Source organism: Bactrocera neohumeralis, chromosome 5 (assembly GCF_024586455.1).
Source record: "Bactrocera neohumeralis isolate Rockhampton chromosome 5, APGP_CSIRO_Bneo_wtdbg2-racon-allhic-juicebox.fasta_v2, whole genome shotgun sequence".
Classification (NCBI taxonomy): domain Eukaryota; kingdom Metazoa; phylum Arthropoda; class Insecta; order Diptera; family Tephritidae; genus Bactrocera; species Bactrocera neohumeralis.
In genome coordinates, this window is record NC_065922.1 from 1,483,859 (window position 1) to 1,501,932 (window position 18,074).

Consider the following 18,074-nt stretch of genomic DNA (forward strand, 5'->3'; position numbering starts at 1 on the left):
CGAAATATATAAATTATTGTCTAAGACAAGGTTACTTTTTCGGAACAAATTCTTTATTTTGGATCACTGTAGCATACAGCTGCCATTCAAACTGACTAAGCAAAATCCAGATAAAGATTTTTGATACCCTTTTATGTTATAAAAAATGCGCCTGTGATGTATATTATAACTACGATGGATGAACTTACCGTTTTTTTTGTTTTCAAGAAACTTTTTGTATAACACAGATCTACAAAATTTGAATTCAAAGATTCATATATTTATTAATCGATTTTCGGGTTGAGCATCACAAGATATTATAAAAAATTATATATGCAAGTAATGAATTAAGTTCAAAAAAGGACATATGTAAATATAATTTATTTGTTCATATTTAAAAAAAGTATATTTGTCGTTTTTTTATTTTATTTATAAAATAAATAAATGCTCACAATTCTAATATTTTGTAATACTTTTTTACGTTATAACTTCATTTTTGCATGCATATTTTATAAGATTCCTGTGAACTTATTTTGATGTCTAAACGTGAAAGACGCTAAAAAAATATTTTCCGGACTTTTTGGGTTGTCCTTCGAGGTATTAAAAATATTAAAAAAAAATAATAAGTTAAAATACTAATAAATGGTGTTTACAACTTATTCCAAAGTTTGCCAAAGTTTTGTTCTCAATTTGAAAGTTTTTAAACCATCTTACCAATTACTAAAGGTTTCTTATGCGTTATTTCTATTGTCATAAACATAAATATATACGTATATATACTTGGTGAGAGTAAAACTAATATGCATATTACACTGTATCTATTATTAAATAAATAATCGATGAAACCTATGTTTGCTACTCCATATATATAATAGATATCTACACAGATGCGTATGCAAAACCAAATTGTGTAACTTATGTCATAAAAAAGGGTACAAAGGGGGATGGGCATTGGACGAGTCCTATATTTTTGGAGAGGTTGAGTTATAAGACAAAAAAATATGGGTTTTCAAAGTTACCCTATAAAAACGAAATAAAAATTCAACATTTCAAAACAGGCTTATAACGCTTTTGGAAATTAAACTCAAAAAACACAAAACGGGCTTTTATACTTAATCTCTCGAAAAATATTGGTTTCGTTCAATGCTCAGAAAAAACTCGTTTTTATCGTATAATGTAATCAATAGTTAAAACTGAAAATGTGAACAGAATAAATTAAATTGAGTAAAAAATAAGAATTCCAACTGCCCTGATATATTTTAAAATTATGCTAAAGAATATTAAACTTTGAATTTACAGAAGAATGTTGGTATGATTTTTTAGTATACATCTTGCATACATACATATGTATATATATAAATATATATATATACATATATATATATATTTAAAATTTCGTTACTTTGTCTATAATCGAATTTATGTATTTAGATTTTTGTCGTTACTGTACAAACAATACAAGAATTATATAATTTTCTTATTTGCTAGTAATACTTAGAAAAATTCCATTCGCACTTTGTCTCCATTGCCACCCTTGATTTACATCAATTCACAATATACATATAATTACTCTGCCTTTATATACATATCTATTTAAGCCAGGGCTGGGATATACTTTGCTCGTATGAACGCTGTTGCATCTCTGGGATACATATACTTATATATATGTAACACTCACACAGCCGTCTCATGGTCAGTCTCATCAATTCTACCTAATCGCCAGGAGTTAGGATCACCCGCTGCAAAAGAGTTTTAAGTGTAATTAGTGAAAAAAAAAACAAATAATGGCAAGATTAAAGATAATGATATGTAAATGTGTAAGAGATGTTTTCGGAAATTTGCATTAGACGTATATTATCATAGACTCTTAAATTACTTATGTTCCACTATCATATATGAAAAATGTTACAATGATCAGAAAATATATTTCAAACAAAAAGATGCAAATCGAAAAAAAATCGTTGATATAAATTCATAAATATTATTGTATATTATATATGAAGTGCAACAGAGCGAATTAATAACGAAATAATGTGCACTAAGAAGGTTTCACTTCTTAGTTCGTTCAATGACTAATACTTTATCTTTTGTAGATGATCCATTCATTTTCTATATATTCCGAATTTGTAATCTGTGGTTTATAATAGTCAACATAATTTTTAATATTAATACACACTAATCCAATAAAAATCTATATTGTTCCTCCTTAATTTACAAGTATAGTAATTAAGTTTCAATTACTAATTAATCAAACTTCTACGAGGTGCGTTCTAAAAATCAAACAAGAAAAGGAAACACATATTTGTTCATGTATAAAGTTGAAAATATGCTTATGTACATACATACATGTATTCATACAAACACACATGCACAAGCATGCATTAATCAACTTACCGCAATCATAGTACTTTGATATCCTCGGTATGGCTGGTGGTATATTAACGCAACATTTTTGTGAGAAAAGAAACGGTAACAAGAGAAATTTTAAATTAAACAAAAGAATAAATATAATTTGTAATATTCAAATAATAAATATGTCTGTATATTTTTTGAATTTAAATATTTCTAAACCGCAATAAAGACTACCACAAATGCTTCCATCGAAAGTAGCTACATACATATAAAGTAGTGAAGCTGATTGTATGTGTTTATTAAATCATAAGCACTGTCCGCGATGTGGTAACAATTCGAAAATATCTATTTGGAAAACAAACATGCCTATATTCATCCAAAAGTCTTTTTCCATGACAAAGCAATTTTTGAGTAAAATTAAATTTTTAAAGCGTTTTGCTCCTCTTAAGACATTTGTGTTTTAACCACAGCGCACATAATATTTAAAACCATCTTAACAACCATATAACATACAGATGTAGCATATCGTAATCTGCGGCAACCCAATGTTAAAATCATGTCCGCCCTTTTGTTTTTTTGGACTCAGTTTTGACCTCAAAATTTTTTGCATCGTAACTAATAGAACTAATGTCGACTTTAATATTTTTCACTTTTTCGAGAATTGCAAAAACTTTGATTTTTTATATTATAAAATATTCAGCTGCTTAACTAAAATGTCAAATCTTCACTTTCTCGATTGGCAACACAGCAAATAGTGAAGTTCGTAAAATCAAAAAAGAGCTTAGTTGATCTGAAGTTAAATTGCTTTAACATCAATTCATACGAGGGGTATAAGAAAAAATGTACGTATGTTTTCTAAACTTATGGATGTTGGTAAGATAAGTTGTTAAAAATTAAAATAAACGTATTTTCGGTTATTAGAAAAGTATTTAATGCTCGTTATTAGCTTTTTAATAAAAAAAGGATAACACTCCTTTAATATTACCAGTAATAAAATGATAAGCACTGAATTATATTGTAATAATGAATTATTAAGTTGAAAGCCCTTTTCATTTAATGCAAACTTGAACTTAAAAGTGACATACGTACAAAGAAACGTAAATAGTTGAGCAGCATCGCAAACTGAGTTAAGTTATGTATTTCCTAACTGAGAGTGAAGCATATTCAAGAAACGTATTAACCTTCTCATTCCATTAATTTGTCATTAAGTAGTTACATTTATTTCTACGTAGTTACATATACTATATATTAAACACAAACTCGCAAAATTGAGCTTCTAGACGCTTTAATAAGTTTTGTATAGTATACAACTTTAATATTTACATACATACATATATGTACCTATTTACATACATATCTTTATACTAAAAAGTAGGCATATATCGTCACCTAAAATGCAAAATAACGAAACAACATTTACAGAAATTTATAGGGGAATAAATGAAACACGATACAAAATGAAACATGATATGTAACAAATTTTAAATATTGGTTAAAACTGGATTATATTTGATGGCAGAACTTTCAAATGTTGGGCATAAGTACCTGTACGTATGTAATTTGAAGTAGTGAATCGTAATCACTAAAATACTCAATTTCGAATTTTTTGATCATACGTTATTTTGCATTTTAGGTGACGATATGTAGTTTACACAAGAGTTATCATATATTTGTGTTTCAACTTTTTGGTATATTTCAAATTATTTACTCGATTCATTAGATGCCGCTTCTGGGATAGATCTAATAATAACAGTTATTATGAGCTTTAGAGCTGATTTTCCATCGCTCTACAGCAAACTACATTTTTTTATATTAAAAATAATCAAACTAAAAAACATAACATGGCGACATAAAAGTTTACAATATTTGTGTTTTTTTGAAAAACTAATTTTTTGAATAACTCATATCCAGTACATATGAGGTGCATATGACGTGTTGTGCACGAACTTAAGAAAACTGTAGTGTGATCAGATGAATATTAGCAATGAATGGTGGGTATATGAATGATGGCCGTTGATAGTTGGGGCGATGGTGGAAGCATTGGTGTTGGCGGCAATATAGCGTCTACGCAGCAAATGCATTTCGTCTTTAAATTTACGTTTGCGTGTGAGTTTGCGTTTCTGCTGCGCTCGATCGCATCGCTTTTAACCTGAGTGATCAATTGTCCATTAGCATGGAGACGTTAACTCTTTGCGTACGACACTTTTATGCCGAGTAGATGATAAAGCAGATTTTTGATTTGGCGCTTGCACTGGCTGATTTGACACCATATGCAGTGTATTAGATTTATAGGTACGGCCAAGTAAAGGTACATGCTCTTCTAAAATAGAACAATAACAAAGTATAAATAAATAAATGTAAGACATGAGGAAATCAAATGGGGTAAATAAAAATATATTCGGATGTGCTTTCATATGAATATGCTTTGAAATTAATATAAACATACATACATAAATAGTATATACTACTGTGATCAAATTGAAAGGTGAATTTTGTTCATTTCATTTCCTTCAAAGTAATCCCCTTCCGCTGCAATACACTTATGCCAACGAATTTTCCAGTCATCATAGCACTTTGAAAAATCCTCCGTCGTGATGGCCATCAGAGCCGTCTTCGATTCAGCTGTTATATTCTCAATTGAGCTAAAACGCCGTCCTCGGAGTGGTCATGTGAATTTGCTGAATAGCCAGAAGTTACATGAAGGTAAATCACGCGAATGCGATGGTTGCGGCGCGATATTACATAGTTGAAAATGTGGCGAAATGATCACGAATAACCAATGCAGTATGGGAGTGCATTATTGCACTTCTTTGTTGAATAAATTCAGAAATAGTAAACATCGAAGAATTCACTTTTAGAGCTTCACAAAACGACGCGTATCTCAAATACTAAGAAATATTTTGACGTGAAATATAGCATAGATGTCACTAACGGTACTACCAATTTAAAGAAAAAAAATTGACCGATTCGAAAAACACGCGAAGTATAAATTCACATTTCAATTTAATCACAGTAGCATGTATGTATGTATCATTTCATCTCAATTTATTATATATACATAAAACAAACGATAATTATAAGAACCCATCGATAATTTGAAGTTTACTTTTGAGAGTATTAAATTGTACATAATATATGTACATATTCCTAAATTTCTGGAGGCAAAGGTATCCAAAGTCGGATGTTTCAGTTAGCACTTTTACAATCTGCATAACACAAAAACATACATACAAAGTTTTAAAGGACAATCACAAAAACAAAATACGTAAAACCGAAAACATTTGGATGTGATTATTTTATCTAAATTCTTATGTTAAATTGGGTGTAGTTACAGGAAATACCTTAAGATGTAAAGCGTCAACTAGAGGATCGGAATCTAAGCAATTTCATACATACATATACTCTTTTTAACTAATACGCTGACGGACACATAAGGTTTGTTAGAAAAACAAAAATCATTATATGTATTAGAGGGAAGTTAGGATAGTATTGACCCGATTTTACTATTATAATGCCACATATCAAGAAAAATGTTCCCTAGATTTCATTAAAGGCACCTCACATACAATCACCAGTCATATTGAGTAAAGTCAGCCGGATGTTCGAAACTCCTGATATTAATTATATGGGAGGGCAGGTCAAGTTTTTGCCCAATTTTATTTATTTTAAGCACAAAGATACACTGCTATGAGTAAAACATGCTTTGTAATTTTCATTGAGATCTTAATTTACTGCTTAGTTATGGCACTTTATAGGCTTTCAGTTAATGACGTTTTATGGGCGTGGCAGTGATCCGATTACGCCCATCTATGAATTCGTAATTTTGTTTTTATACTAAGGCACCCGCATACCAGTTTCATCAAGATATCTCAATTTTTACTCAAGTTACAGCTTGCACGGACGGACAGACAGACAGTCACCCGGATTTCAACTTTTCTCGTCATGCTGATCATTTATATATATATAACCCTATATCTATCTCGATTATATTTAGGTGACACGTACAATCGTTATGTGAACAAAACTATTATACTCTGAAGCCACAGGTTGCAAGAGTATGAAAATAGTTGCGAAAGAATTCAATATTCATTATTCGGCGAAGTCGTGAATGGAGTACAATACATACATACATACATATTTGGTATCAAAGTACTACTTATATTATGGGCCATAGACTTACTTAGTTCCGTTAATAGATTTTACTTTGTGTCTGAAATTTTTGTGATAAAAGCAGTTTAACTAACTAAATACATATGTATGTAAACTTGAGATAGCATACTTTAAAGGCATTATTTTTTTATGTTTTATCGTGATATATTCATTAATTCTTGATCACGCCGTAATATAAGAAGTTCCGGGTTGAGTTAAAAATGGTCGAGCCGTTCTTGGGATATAGGTTTCTAAAAGGTGGGTGGTGCCTAACCCATTGCCGAGCTTTGATATGAAAAATTTAAAACTTCTATCTTATTTAGTTAGTAAGTTATCCCATGTTTAGTAGTTTGCAATAAGGAGATCATTTTGCTCATTTTCACAACGTCGATGGAGATTTGTTCTGACAAAATTGATTATAATAGCTGTAGAGGACTTTGAAATACTTATATCAAACGTAGTAGGGATCAAAAGCGGGGCCCATTTCTTAAAAACTTCGCTGTACACAATTACAAATTTGTATCATCATTTGCATTTTAGATATGGCATTTTTTGGTTTTCGGTTAACGGCATTTGGTGCCAAAAAACATGTTTACAAAGTTTCATCAAGATACCCGTTTGTTCTAGTTATAGCTTCCACGGACGAACAGACAGTCACTCGGATTTCAAATTGTCCCGTCGTCTTAATCATTAATATATATGTATATGGTGTTATAAACAACCGTTATATTCTGTAGCAACAAGTTGCGAGATTATAAAAATATACATATATACATACATACACATACATATGTATATGGTACACATTGTATTACCCAAATCACATTAAAAGATCTTTCAGATTGGTCGGTTTGTTTCTGAATGAACTTAGATATTTTTCTGTTCTGTTATTTTATAAATACGCTTAGCGGAAATCTAATTATTGGAAAATGTGGGTGGTCCCGTTGAGTAGACCGATTTCAACCTTACCATCATCCTTTTTCTGTTTAGAAGTGGTTGAAATCTTTATCGAATTGTTAATAAATGTTTACTATTCATCTACGTACAATGTACCGAATAAAAACACATAAAATAGTTATGTAAAATATTTAACAACAAAAAAATTAAACATAACAAAAAACTAGATGATTTATTCAAAAGTAACATATTTACATACATACATACGTACATATATTACAAATATAAATCGAATGAATCAAGCGATGCAAATAATTATCTACAAATACATATGTACATACATACTATTACTACTACTCAGTATGCCTTACGAAGATAACTAATTAACTAATTAAGAGTAGAATAAGAATATCCAATTTATACATTTCATTAATGCGTACATATGTATGTAGATACCTATAATATAATAAAATTATGTGTATATCTAATGTTTGTAAGTATTTGCTAACAAGTGTCCGTTGTGTCTTTACTTACGAAAATGTTTTTCAATCAAACTTTACTAAGCTCGTGTACGAGTACAATCACGAAAAGCACAAATTCTAATAATCTCATGAACTTACCCTGAAGCTGGCGATTTATTAATGCCGTTAGGCCATGTCCTTCCACACTCTTCTTCATGATCAGCATGGGCTTGTCTTCGGCATCATCATAACTGCCCGATGGTAAAAATCCATTACTAGCTATGGATTCGCTTACCTAAGAATGTTCGAAAAGTAGATAAAAAAGTTATAAGAATGGTAAACACCAACCTGTGTGACTTGCATCAACTTCTTCACAACGTCGCGGCCCAAAATGTGATCAAAAACTGATTGTAAAAATGGTTCTGCCATTATCGATAATTTTAATTTGTCACGATGCCAAATAAGAACACGTGACTCCTCCATAGCCATAATAGATACCTGATGTATGTACGCATTTGTTTTGTAAACATTTTGGAGATTAACAAAGCGAAATAAGCTATAACTCTGTGTATATATTTTCAATAAAACATATGAATATGCACACACAAGCAACTCACTTAGATAGGAAGCATTTATGTAGCAAGCGTTATAAACGCTCCTGGCTTAATTGGATTGGCAATTTTACACTTAATGTAAATAAGTATTTCTATTCCATATTCTATAGTATTTTTACGTAGGGACCAGGTGCATCCTAACCTAAGTGAATGACTTCGATTGCAATATTCTCGTAGGTGCATAGAGTTTTTAGTGCGACATTAAAATGTACCTGAAAGTAATCATCGGTTGATACTCCAAACCATTCCGGCGAATCTAGGAACTGATGAGGAAACACTATATGTAAGGCCCTCTGATTCTGCGATACAACCAACCTATGTAAGGAGTATAAGAAAATAATATTGTTCAGTTTTAATGGAAATGCTTTTAATTTTCCATGTCTTTTGCCAAATATTATTGGCATTCTATACATATATCATATATGTAGATTGTCATAAGAAGATAACTCAAAGAAAACTTTTGGGCGTGTTATTTCAACTTACTTTCCAGACAGAACGAGCGATAGACTGTCAACTTTGGTTATTTTCTCTTGCGCATACACTTCCTGGTATTTCAACGATCGGATTAGTTTCATACAACTCAAAATTTTTTTGAACTGATGTCTCGTCACACGAAGGGGTTTAAATAAACTGGCATATACCTGAAAGCATTCGAAGCCATCTATGAAATCCGCAATTCTTTTTGTATATACTTCATTAATTAAGAAAATAAAACAATATTTACAAAAATATTTTCATACATACCTATATCATATATACGTATCTTAATATTGAAAAATATTATCTATTTATAAAAATATTTTAATAGATACATATATCATACATGAGAATATCAAAATTTTTGTATGTATGTATATAGTCAAAATACATTCACGTAATTATAAAAAATACGTACATACATATTTAGTAGCCAAGATCATTTTCGCATTTCGAAAAATTATAATATTGTACAATAATAGACAAAATCAATAATTTCTTATCAACTAATTTGAAAGTATGCAGCTTCGACAAATAATCGAAACTATACATACATACATACATATGCACATATGTGTCGTACCATCATATTAATTTATATAAATTTTCAATAAAAGTCAATAATTAAGAAAGATATCGCAATATAAACTTAAATTCACTACATGGGTTCATGTATGTATATACTATATTCATTGGATAGTTAATATTTATCGGTTATGCGTTATGACATGATCATTTTCATTGCGCTTCATTGTTATTCAAGAAAAATGAAACGTTAAACTTGTTCGTCAGTGCTTGCATATAAGAATGTCAATGACAGTGCGTAATCTTAGTTGCGCAGCACTTTTAAATTCAAATACGTTACGACATATCCGCCTCTTACGTCCCTGACAGATTTGTTATCCAACAAATGGAGGGCTCTTATAGAAATTTGAACCCCCACCTCCAAGTAACTGTTGGATTGTATTTACCAGAGGTTAACGGATGCCAACTTATTCCAGATTGAGAGCGCATCAAAACTAGTGTTTTTAATAAGATTTAGCATTGTAGCCAAATAATAATTTTTGGGCATTTAAATTAAAACCCCGTAACATTTACTAACTATAAAAATTATTATATATGTATGTATATATCCGTTTAACATATGGAGAAACTATTTAAAACTTGTTTTGTGATTTTATGATATATTAAAACAACTGATTTGAATTTTTTTACCATTTTCAATTGTAAATTGATCACAGCAAACATCACAAAAGATTTCATCACATACATTTCAATTTCGCGTCATCTTTAATTTTCATTGCTTTTTGTCAGTGATCTTGAACAGTGGCAATAAATCTCTCCGTTCACATATTTTTTCGTGGAATTTCAAACTGACCGTCCCTCTTTTTCGAATTGCAAAACGTGAAAATCTCCTCAACTCCACTGTCAAAGTTCAACAGCTGATTTAGGCTCTCACTTCCAATGATCAGAGACCAGCTCTCATAATAAATATAAGCTTTTTCATATTAGACACACATCCCATACTCATACAACGGTCATTTATGTGCCTAAGTGTCCCCGTAAAAGTGGTAATTCGGCTATTTCTCTCCACTGTTGCAGTATCTAAGGATTACGAATCTGTAAGAATTGAATCGAATACTTTATACTCTTGCACCTTACAGCAATTAAAGCTAGCAAAACTTTATATTTAACAAGTAAGGAAGAGCTAAGTTCGGATATAACCGAGCATTTCATACTCTCGCAACTTTCTAGGAAAATACTTTCATTTGCATAAGGTTAATAGAAAAGCACGCCTCTCCAATTTTATTAAAATAACAATAATAATATTTGCCGATATATGTACATCAATATGTGGCATAAAGTCAACTTGAAGTTCGAAAATATTGATCCGATTCAAACAATTTTTGACATATAGGCACACTATTATTCGGAAAGAATTAACTCCGAATTTCTATAATATATCTCACAGAAAGGATCATCTCCGAATTTCTTTACCATATCTCACGATATATTCGATAAAAAGTTCGCAAATAGAACTTTGATCCACATATTTGGTATTTTGAAAGACTCAGATGAAATTTATAGTTGGATTTTATGGGAAGTAGGCGTGATTGCAGTCCGATTGGATTATCTCCTTGTTTTGGTCGAAATCGGTCAAGTAGGTTCTGAAATGTGGCTTTTCACCGAAAAAAGTGGGCGGTGCCACGCCCATCGTCCGCTTTTGACCCCTACTCCTAAAAAATCCTCTTGTGTCATTTGATTGATTTATCGCGCTTATATTAGTTTTTAAAAGGACCATTATATTATTAATGGCCGAGGTTATCACCCGATTTCAACCAATTTTACAGTGGCTTATTTATGGCACTTTAAAGATTTTCGTTTAATTGCGTTTTGTGAGCGTGGCAGTGGTTCTCACTTGGGAGCGCAATTAATCGAAGGCATATACAGGACCATAACTACTAACTCCCAAACCACTAAAGGTTAATCAAATAAATTTTCTCAGGGCTAATATTTTCCGTATCCCCTCCGAATCGAAAGAAAATGCTTAAATGCGTCTTAGACATTAAGTTATATATCCGGGATGGTATTAACGATAATTGGCCTGCTTATTATATTCAATAATTGCTTAATAATGGATATTTTCCGTTTGTTTGGTCAGTTTGGTTTCCAAAAAGCACATTCTACGCAACATGCACTTTTTAAGTTCTCCAATGATGTATTGGTAAATTTAAGGAATAAACTTTGTACTGTAGCAGTATCATTAGATATCGAAAAGGCATTCGATCGTGTTTATCATAGAGGGCTTATTTTTAAGCTTGTTCAGATTGGTTTTGATCATGGTATTATTAAGATTATTTCAAGTTTTTTGTCAGATAGGAAATTTTTTGTGCTTATTAATGATTGTTCCTCGGATCTTGGAGTTTGCAATTGTGGAGTTCCACAAGGCTCTATTCTAGCTCCCTTGCTTTACAATATTTTTATGTTTGATTTTCCACATAGTCACAATAATTCATTAAGTATTCTGTATGCTGATGATTCTTTTGTCTATGCTCATAACAAATTCCCTACCTTGGCATTGCGAATGGTGGAGAATCATCGAGAAAAAATTAATAATTTCTACAAATATTGGGGGTTTAAGATAAATGAGGCCAAGACTGTACCTATCTGCATCAGAAATGCTTCAGGTAAAGGACCTAGAGGGGTTGTAAAGGAGAGTAGAGACCTGATTCTAAATCTTAATGGTCATAATATTCGTTTTCAGAATCAAATGAAATATCTTGGAGTAACCTTCACCAACTTATTTGAATTCAATTTTCATGCTAACGACATGGTGAAAAAATGTAATAACCGTTTTCATGCCTTATCAATGATAATGAAAAATACAAGTTTAAGCACAAGAACCAAAATTTTGATTTATAAAGTGGCTCTCCGTCCAGTCTTAATGTACGCTTTGCCGATTTGGTTTCATTTTTCGCCTTCTTTGATGAAAAAAATTGAAATATTTGAACGTAAAATTATAAGATTTTGTTTAAACAAAAACTTCATTCATTTTAAAAAGAGATACTCAAATAAATATATCTATTCAAATTCTAAAGTACTCCCTTTTAATAAATATGCAATAAGAGCAATATTAAGGTTTTTCGACCATGATCGTAATTGTGACAATCCATTGATTTCTGATGGCATCTTGTCGCAGTCGAGTCATACTTGGGTCAACAGCAAGTATTTGTCTCCACTTGGTATTAGTAAAGAAAATATAATAAATGATGTTAATCATCCAAAAGCCTTCTGCTCAAACTTTTATGTAAAATCAACACCTGGTTCGCACAGGGGCTAGTTTAAGCATAAGCTTTATTTGCTATTATAGCTTGTAAGATTTCTTTTTTAATTAGATTTAAGTTTTAAGTTAGTTTTAAGACTGAGTCGTAGCCCTCAGAATACATTTAAAAATGTCGGGAGCAAGCATTTATTGTAATTTTTTTCTTTTTTTTTCCTTTAGATTAAGATCTGTTTTCGGAAACGTTTGTTTAAGATAAAATATGTATAGTCTTAAGTTATAACTTTCTACTTTTGTAAATAATTTGTATTTTTGTTTCTTTTTGGTCGCAATAAATGAAATTGGAAATTTGAATTTGATAATTGCCTTGGTTTAACTTAGGATCTGGTAAAACAATCTCAACCAAATTTGGTACCTAGTATTATTCTGACTTTTCCAATATTACGGTGGTTTTGAAATCCATTTGATATCTTCACTTTACTGTATGCAACTGAAGGACTAATTATGATATCGGATTAAAACTGCGCACATATAGTGACTTTAAAGTATGACATCTCGAGTTTAAAAATTGCCAAAATCCAATCATAACTGCGCAAGCTAGAAGCTGTGGACCCCAGTATCTAACATATGGCTGACTTTTTACCAAATAAATATCGGTCAATGTAGGAGATATATTATTGAAATTCGGAGAGAATATATTTCTGATTTGGATATAATTGGGTCAAAACTTCCCCTAGCCCCATACACCTAGTAAAAAGATTTAGGAACTTCGGGTAGAAATTATACTGAATATATGCAATATGCGAGATTTCTTAATGAAACTCATAGAACATATTTTTCTTTTAATAACATATCGTATGGTCATTAACGGGCCTTACTACCCATAAGGATTTACTGTACTTTGCAGTCAATCGTCAAGGTTCATGTACATATAATGTTACTTGTAATTTGGTTTAAGTTATCACTGAATATGAATGAAGTCCAGACCGTGAGCTAAGCCCCTTATACCTATTATAAACATTGTCGTTTCACGGATTTTTCTCATACACCCTATATACTAAATTTAGACCCTTTGGCTGAGTTAATACCATATCACATGTATCTCATTTGAATTACCGGATATAAAAGCAAATATAGTTATGAGATTAAGTGAGTATATGATCTATAATATATTATACAAAGTGCGTTTAAAAATTAACGTTTTTCCTTTGCGCGATCGATTCACGGAAAACTATTTTGTTTGACTTGCAAATCATTCAGGTTGACGAGACGAGTTGAAACCCACCTGACTGTCTATCCGTCTGTGTTAGCTCTAACTGCAGTAAAAATTGAGTGTTCCTTGGCCAAAAAAGGAAGAACGAGTTCGTAGATGGTTCGCCGTTAAGCGAAAACCTGTAAAAGTGGATGAAATCGGGAGATAACCCCGTCCAATACCCATATAACGGAACTGTTAAAAACTACTGAAAGTACGATGTTTCAATAACTAAATAGAGACCAAAAATTTTACTCTCGAGTTGGTAAGAGGAGACTTTATAGGAGTCGGAGCAAAAATTTGACGATGGGCGGACCGCTCACTTTAAGGTGGCCTGTCCCTTTCACTTTCCAGTATACAAATCAAGACGCAATTAATATAACAAAAAAAAATATAGCAAAGTTTTGCACGAAAAATTCTCTTATCGAACGAAATACTATGTTCAAACCCCCAAAAACCGAATATGTGGACCCCAGTGCCTTTAGTTAATCCTTTACCGAAAATATCGCTCAATCTGTGAGATATGAAAATAAGTTGAATAAGTTCAAGTTCACCCCCATATACCGAATATAAAGATTTTCGAACTTCCACACCATTTTATACCGCATATATCGGTCAATATGTGGGCTATTTAAATAAAATTGATAGAACGTGATTTTCTTATAACGGTGCATCCTTGTGCTTTCATATTTTATATTTCTCATTTGACTAAGAATATTAGAAACAATGAATATGGTAAACGAAATAAGTACATACATATGTAGGCAAGCAAAGATCGTATTATGTATACTAACATTATAGTTTGAATACACACTCATTGACTACACTGAAGATAACACAATAAAATTCGAGACACATATTGAATGCTCCAAACAATCGTCTAGGAAATTTATCTAACAATATCCTGCTAACTAAAGAAAGTGAATATCGCATTTAATGTGCACACATTCCTACCACAGTTATTGATGATTATTAACTGTGTTTGCGCTCATTTATAGCCATCCAAATAGCACAGTAATGATTTTGCCTCTTAAGTACCAAAGTCAAACAATGAACTGACAATAAAAAACCCGACTGCAGAAAACATAAAGCGAACGATATCGAGGCGAAAAAGCATTACAGAATTGCTCTTCAAGATCCGCAACTGTGCTTATATCGCCAGCGCAGACATCACTGATAACACCAGAGTCACGTACGCCACTCGCAACCGGCCAATGATCCAACGATTCCACTGTCCGACAACTGTAATTACCAACACCAAGCAATTTAAGGTATATCCAGCATTTCTCACCCTGAGTAATCTTATAAGCCTGAGCGCGACGAGGTAGTATGCTGACAATATTCAGATTTGCCACAATTTCAGCCGATCGAGATGGAGCGCAAAACAATTTGCGGAGAATCTCATACAATAATCTGCAACAATAAAAACGCACTCAAACCCTCCTGCACCGACAAACGCGTTACATCCTTTATCACCGTCCAAACCACCCACTTGCATATCTGAGCATAGCTTTTGCATTGAATAGTTTACGATACTTTGAATGGTGGGAATGAGAACGCTTATATGTATGTATGTCAACATAAACACATATGTACATATGCATGTAGGCGTGTTTTAATACCCCTCAACAAAAATCAGAAAAGGAGTAAAATGTATTTGAAAACGAATTTTCAAAACTAAAGAATCTCGATAAATGCATTAAGCATGAATGAAGCGTTTACTAATTAGCCACTAATCCTTAATATTAATTATTTCATTAACGGTCATACCGCATTTTGTTTATTTAATGGAAAAAACCAATAATTTAGGGTAAGAAAGAATATTCAGACAAATCATATTTATAAAGGTAAGTAAGAAGAATTCTTCATAACTGCCCAAAGTTATAGAGTCATATCGACTAGTGTTTCATTAAAAATTTTCTGTAAAAAGTCTAAAAGTCTAAAGACTAAAAAGTCATATCTCACTCAAGCAAGCATATACAACTATGAGCAAAAAATAGTATGACTTTGGTCATAATTTTAAAATTCTTAATTTATCTTCAAAATCTATTCGTTCCTCTCAAAGTAATCTCCCTTGGCACCAACGTTTTTTCCAATCCTCGAAACAGATGTTAAAGTCAATTTCCGGATTAGCCTTCAATGTGCCCACGATTCACTTTTAATGTCGTCAACTGACTCAAAACGATTTCCCCGGTCGATTGAGTTTGCTGAATAGCCAGAAATCACACGGAGCTAAATCTAGTGAATGCGGCAAGATATTGGCTAAAAATTTGACAAAGTCACAAGGAATCAACGCAGTATGCGATGCGAAGACGATCAATATAACCTTGATGTTTAACCTGCATTGACGTGGTTGTTTCGGCTTTGGTTCAGATTTTTCACGATATTCGGCCGATTGATCGTCTGTTTCCTCGACGTAAGCATAGATCAAAGACTAATCGCCTATTTGAATAATTTGTATCAATCAGAAACACTTGTTCGCGACAAACAATTATCACCGAAGGCCTTTTCCAACATTATTTTGATGTGACATCTGGCACAGATCTCAATGACAATTATACCAACCTAGAAAAAAATATTTCGACAAATTGGTTTTTTGCGCGAAATTTAGAGTAAAAAGTGTTACTATCCTTTGCCCACAGTAATACGTACATATGTATATATTATGAGCACTCGGTAGGTAAAGCAATACACATATGAGAAATTTTTAGTTCACAACACGAAATATTTTGATACTCAATTAGAATTAATTTATAACACTTTGGGCGGTTACCAAAAAGATGCAACTTTGAGAAATGTAATGATATTTTTAATAATCGCAAAATATCCAACAGTATTGTCACATATTGATATATTGTATGAAGTGTATTCAACAATTGATAGAACACTCATTAGCCTTACCAATAGGCACGTGTGCGGTTAGAGGATTGTGACAAAAATTCGAATCTCTAGTTTGCTGGTTCAACCTTCAACAACTTTCGTTGTTAAACTTTCAACAACGATTAGAGAAACTCATTATAAGTAAATGTGTGATACCACATTAAAGTGTTATAATCTCGTTCCGTTTTCTAAATTTTTTTATTGTTGGATTCACGACTATCTAAATTATCGAAAAGAAGGCTGCTTAAGTATATGTTATACAAGATATTTGTTGCAAAATTTTAAACTTTTATATACTTTTGTTCATGTTTCAAGCCATACAAATTAGATTTTAATACATTTTTTAAGTAAAAGATGTGAAAACAAATTTACTAGTTTAATCTAAAAACGAATAATCGCTAATACTTTTTCTGCAGTAATTATCGTTTCTTAATGAGTTAAAAATATATTGAAAATAACTAGATATATTAATATTAGTAAAAGGAAAAAAGTTTTGATAATATTAAATTTAAATAAAAATTTTTAATAATTTTCTTATCAAACAGGATTTTGATAAGAAATTCATAAATATGTATGTATGTATGAATGTATGTATATACGAGTTCCACATACATATGTACATAGGTACATTTATGAAGTCAATGCTCTACTTATCATCATTGAATTGTGGGAAAAAAATGCAAAATACTACAACACATACATATGTACATAATGTTCAAATTTTCATTCTGTATTTACATACGTAATTGAATGATTAAAGCTGTGAAATTTGATACCTGGGTCACAGAGCGCTTGAATAACTCCACATACGTACATACATATAACTCCAGAACTGATTCAATACCCATAAATTACAAATCATATTATTCGCGGCAAAAATGGACCTTGGTTTTATGACAATGACAACATCACACTTATTCCTACAAAGTAATATATTACAACAACAACGAGAAAAGCAGTTGAAATAATATTTACTTTTCACCACTAATTCCCTCCATGGTATTGCACAAAAAAGTTACGAATTGAAATCGCGCAAGGTCTCACGTGAACCATAGAAGCAACATACATACATATGTTTTTGCTAATAACTTATCGCCAAACTACGCGATTAACGACTGTGCGATTGTTTATCTAGAGCACTACTAACACAGCGAAATTATTTCAATAATTTCACAAAAATTTCGTAAAGATTTTAAACTACGTATGACTGCGCTCGCTTGCTTTCGTCACAG

General features: G+C 31.6%; 1 protein-coding gene across 11 annotated transcripts in view; it reads right to left on the reverse strand.

Annotated features, from left to right (window-relative positions):
• Window positions 1-237: 237 nt before the first annotated feature.
• LOC126759616 (blood vessel epicardial substance) overlaps window positions 238-18,074 on the reverse strand; it is a 53,209-nt gene continuing 35,372 nt past the window's right edge. For 8 of the 11 annotated variants that reach the window (XM_050474504.1, XM_050474499.1, XM_050474503.1 and 5 more), the window contains 5 exons: window positions 8,936-9,093; window positions 8,665-8,767; window positions 8,187-8,336; window positions 7,998-8,133; window positions 3,525-4,651 (listed from right to left, as the gene is read on the reverse strand). In XM_050474504.1, coding sequence (XP_050330461.1) covers window positions 4,500-4,651; window positions 7,998-8,133; window positions 8,187-8,336; window positions 8,665-8,767; window positions 8,936-9,093 — 699 coding nt within the window. In that variant the 3' untranslated portion in view covers window positions 3,525-4,499. Of the gene's footprint in view, window positions 1,719-2,373; window positions 2,407-3,524; window positions 4,652-7,997; window positions 8,134-8,186; window positions 8,337-8,664; window positions 8,768-8,935; window positions 9,094-18,074 lie in introns of those variants that run through there. The other 3 variants (XR_007667032.1, XM_050474506.1, XM_050474507.1) reach the window with 3 other exon arrangements.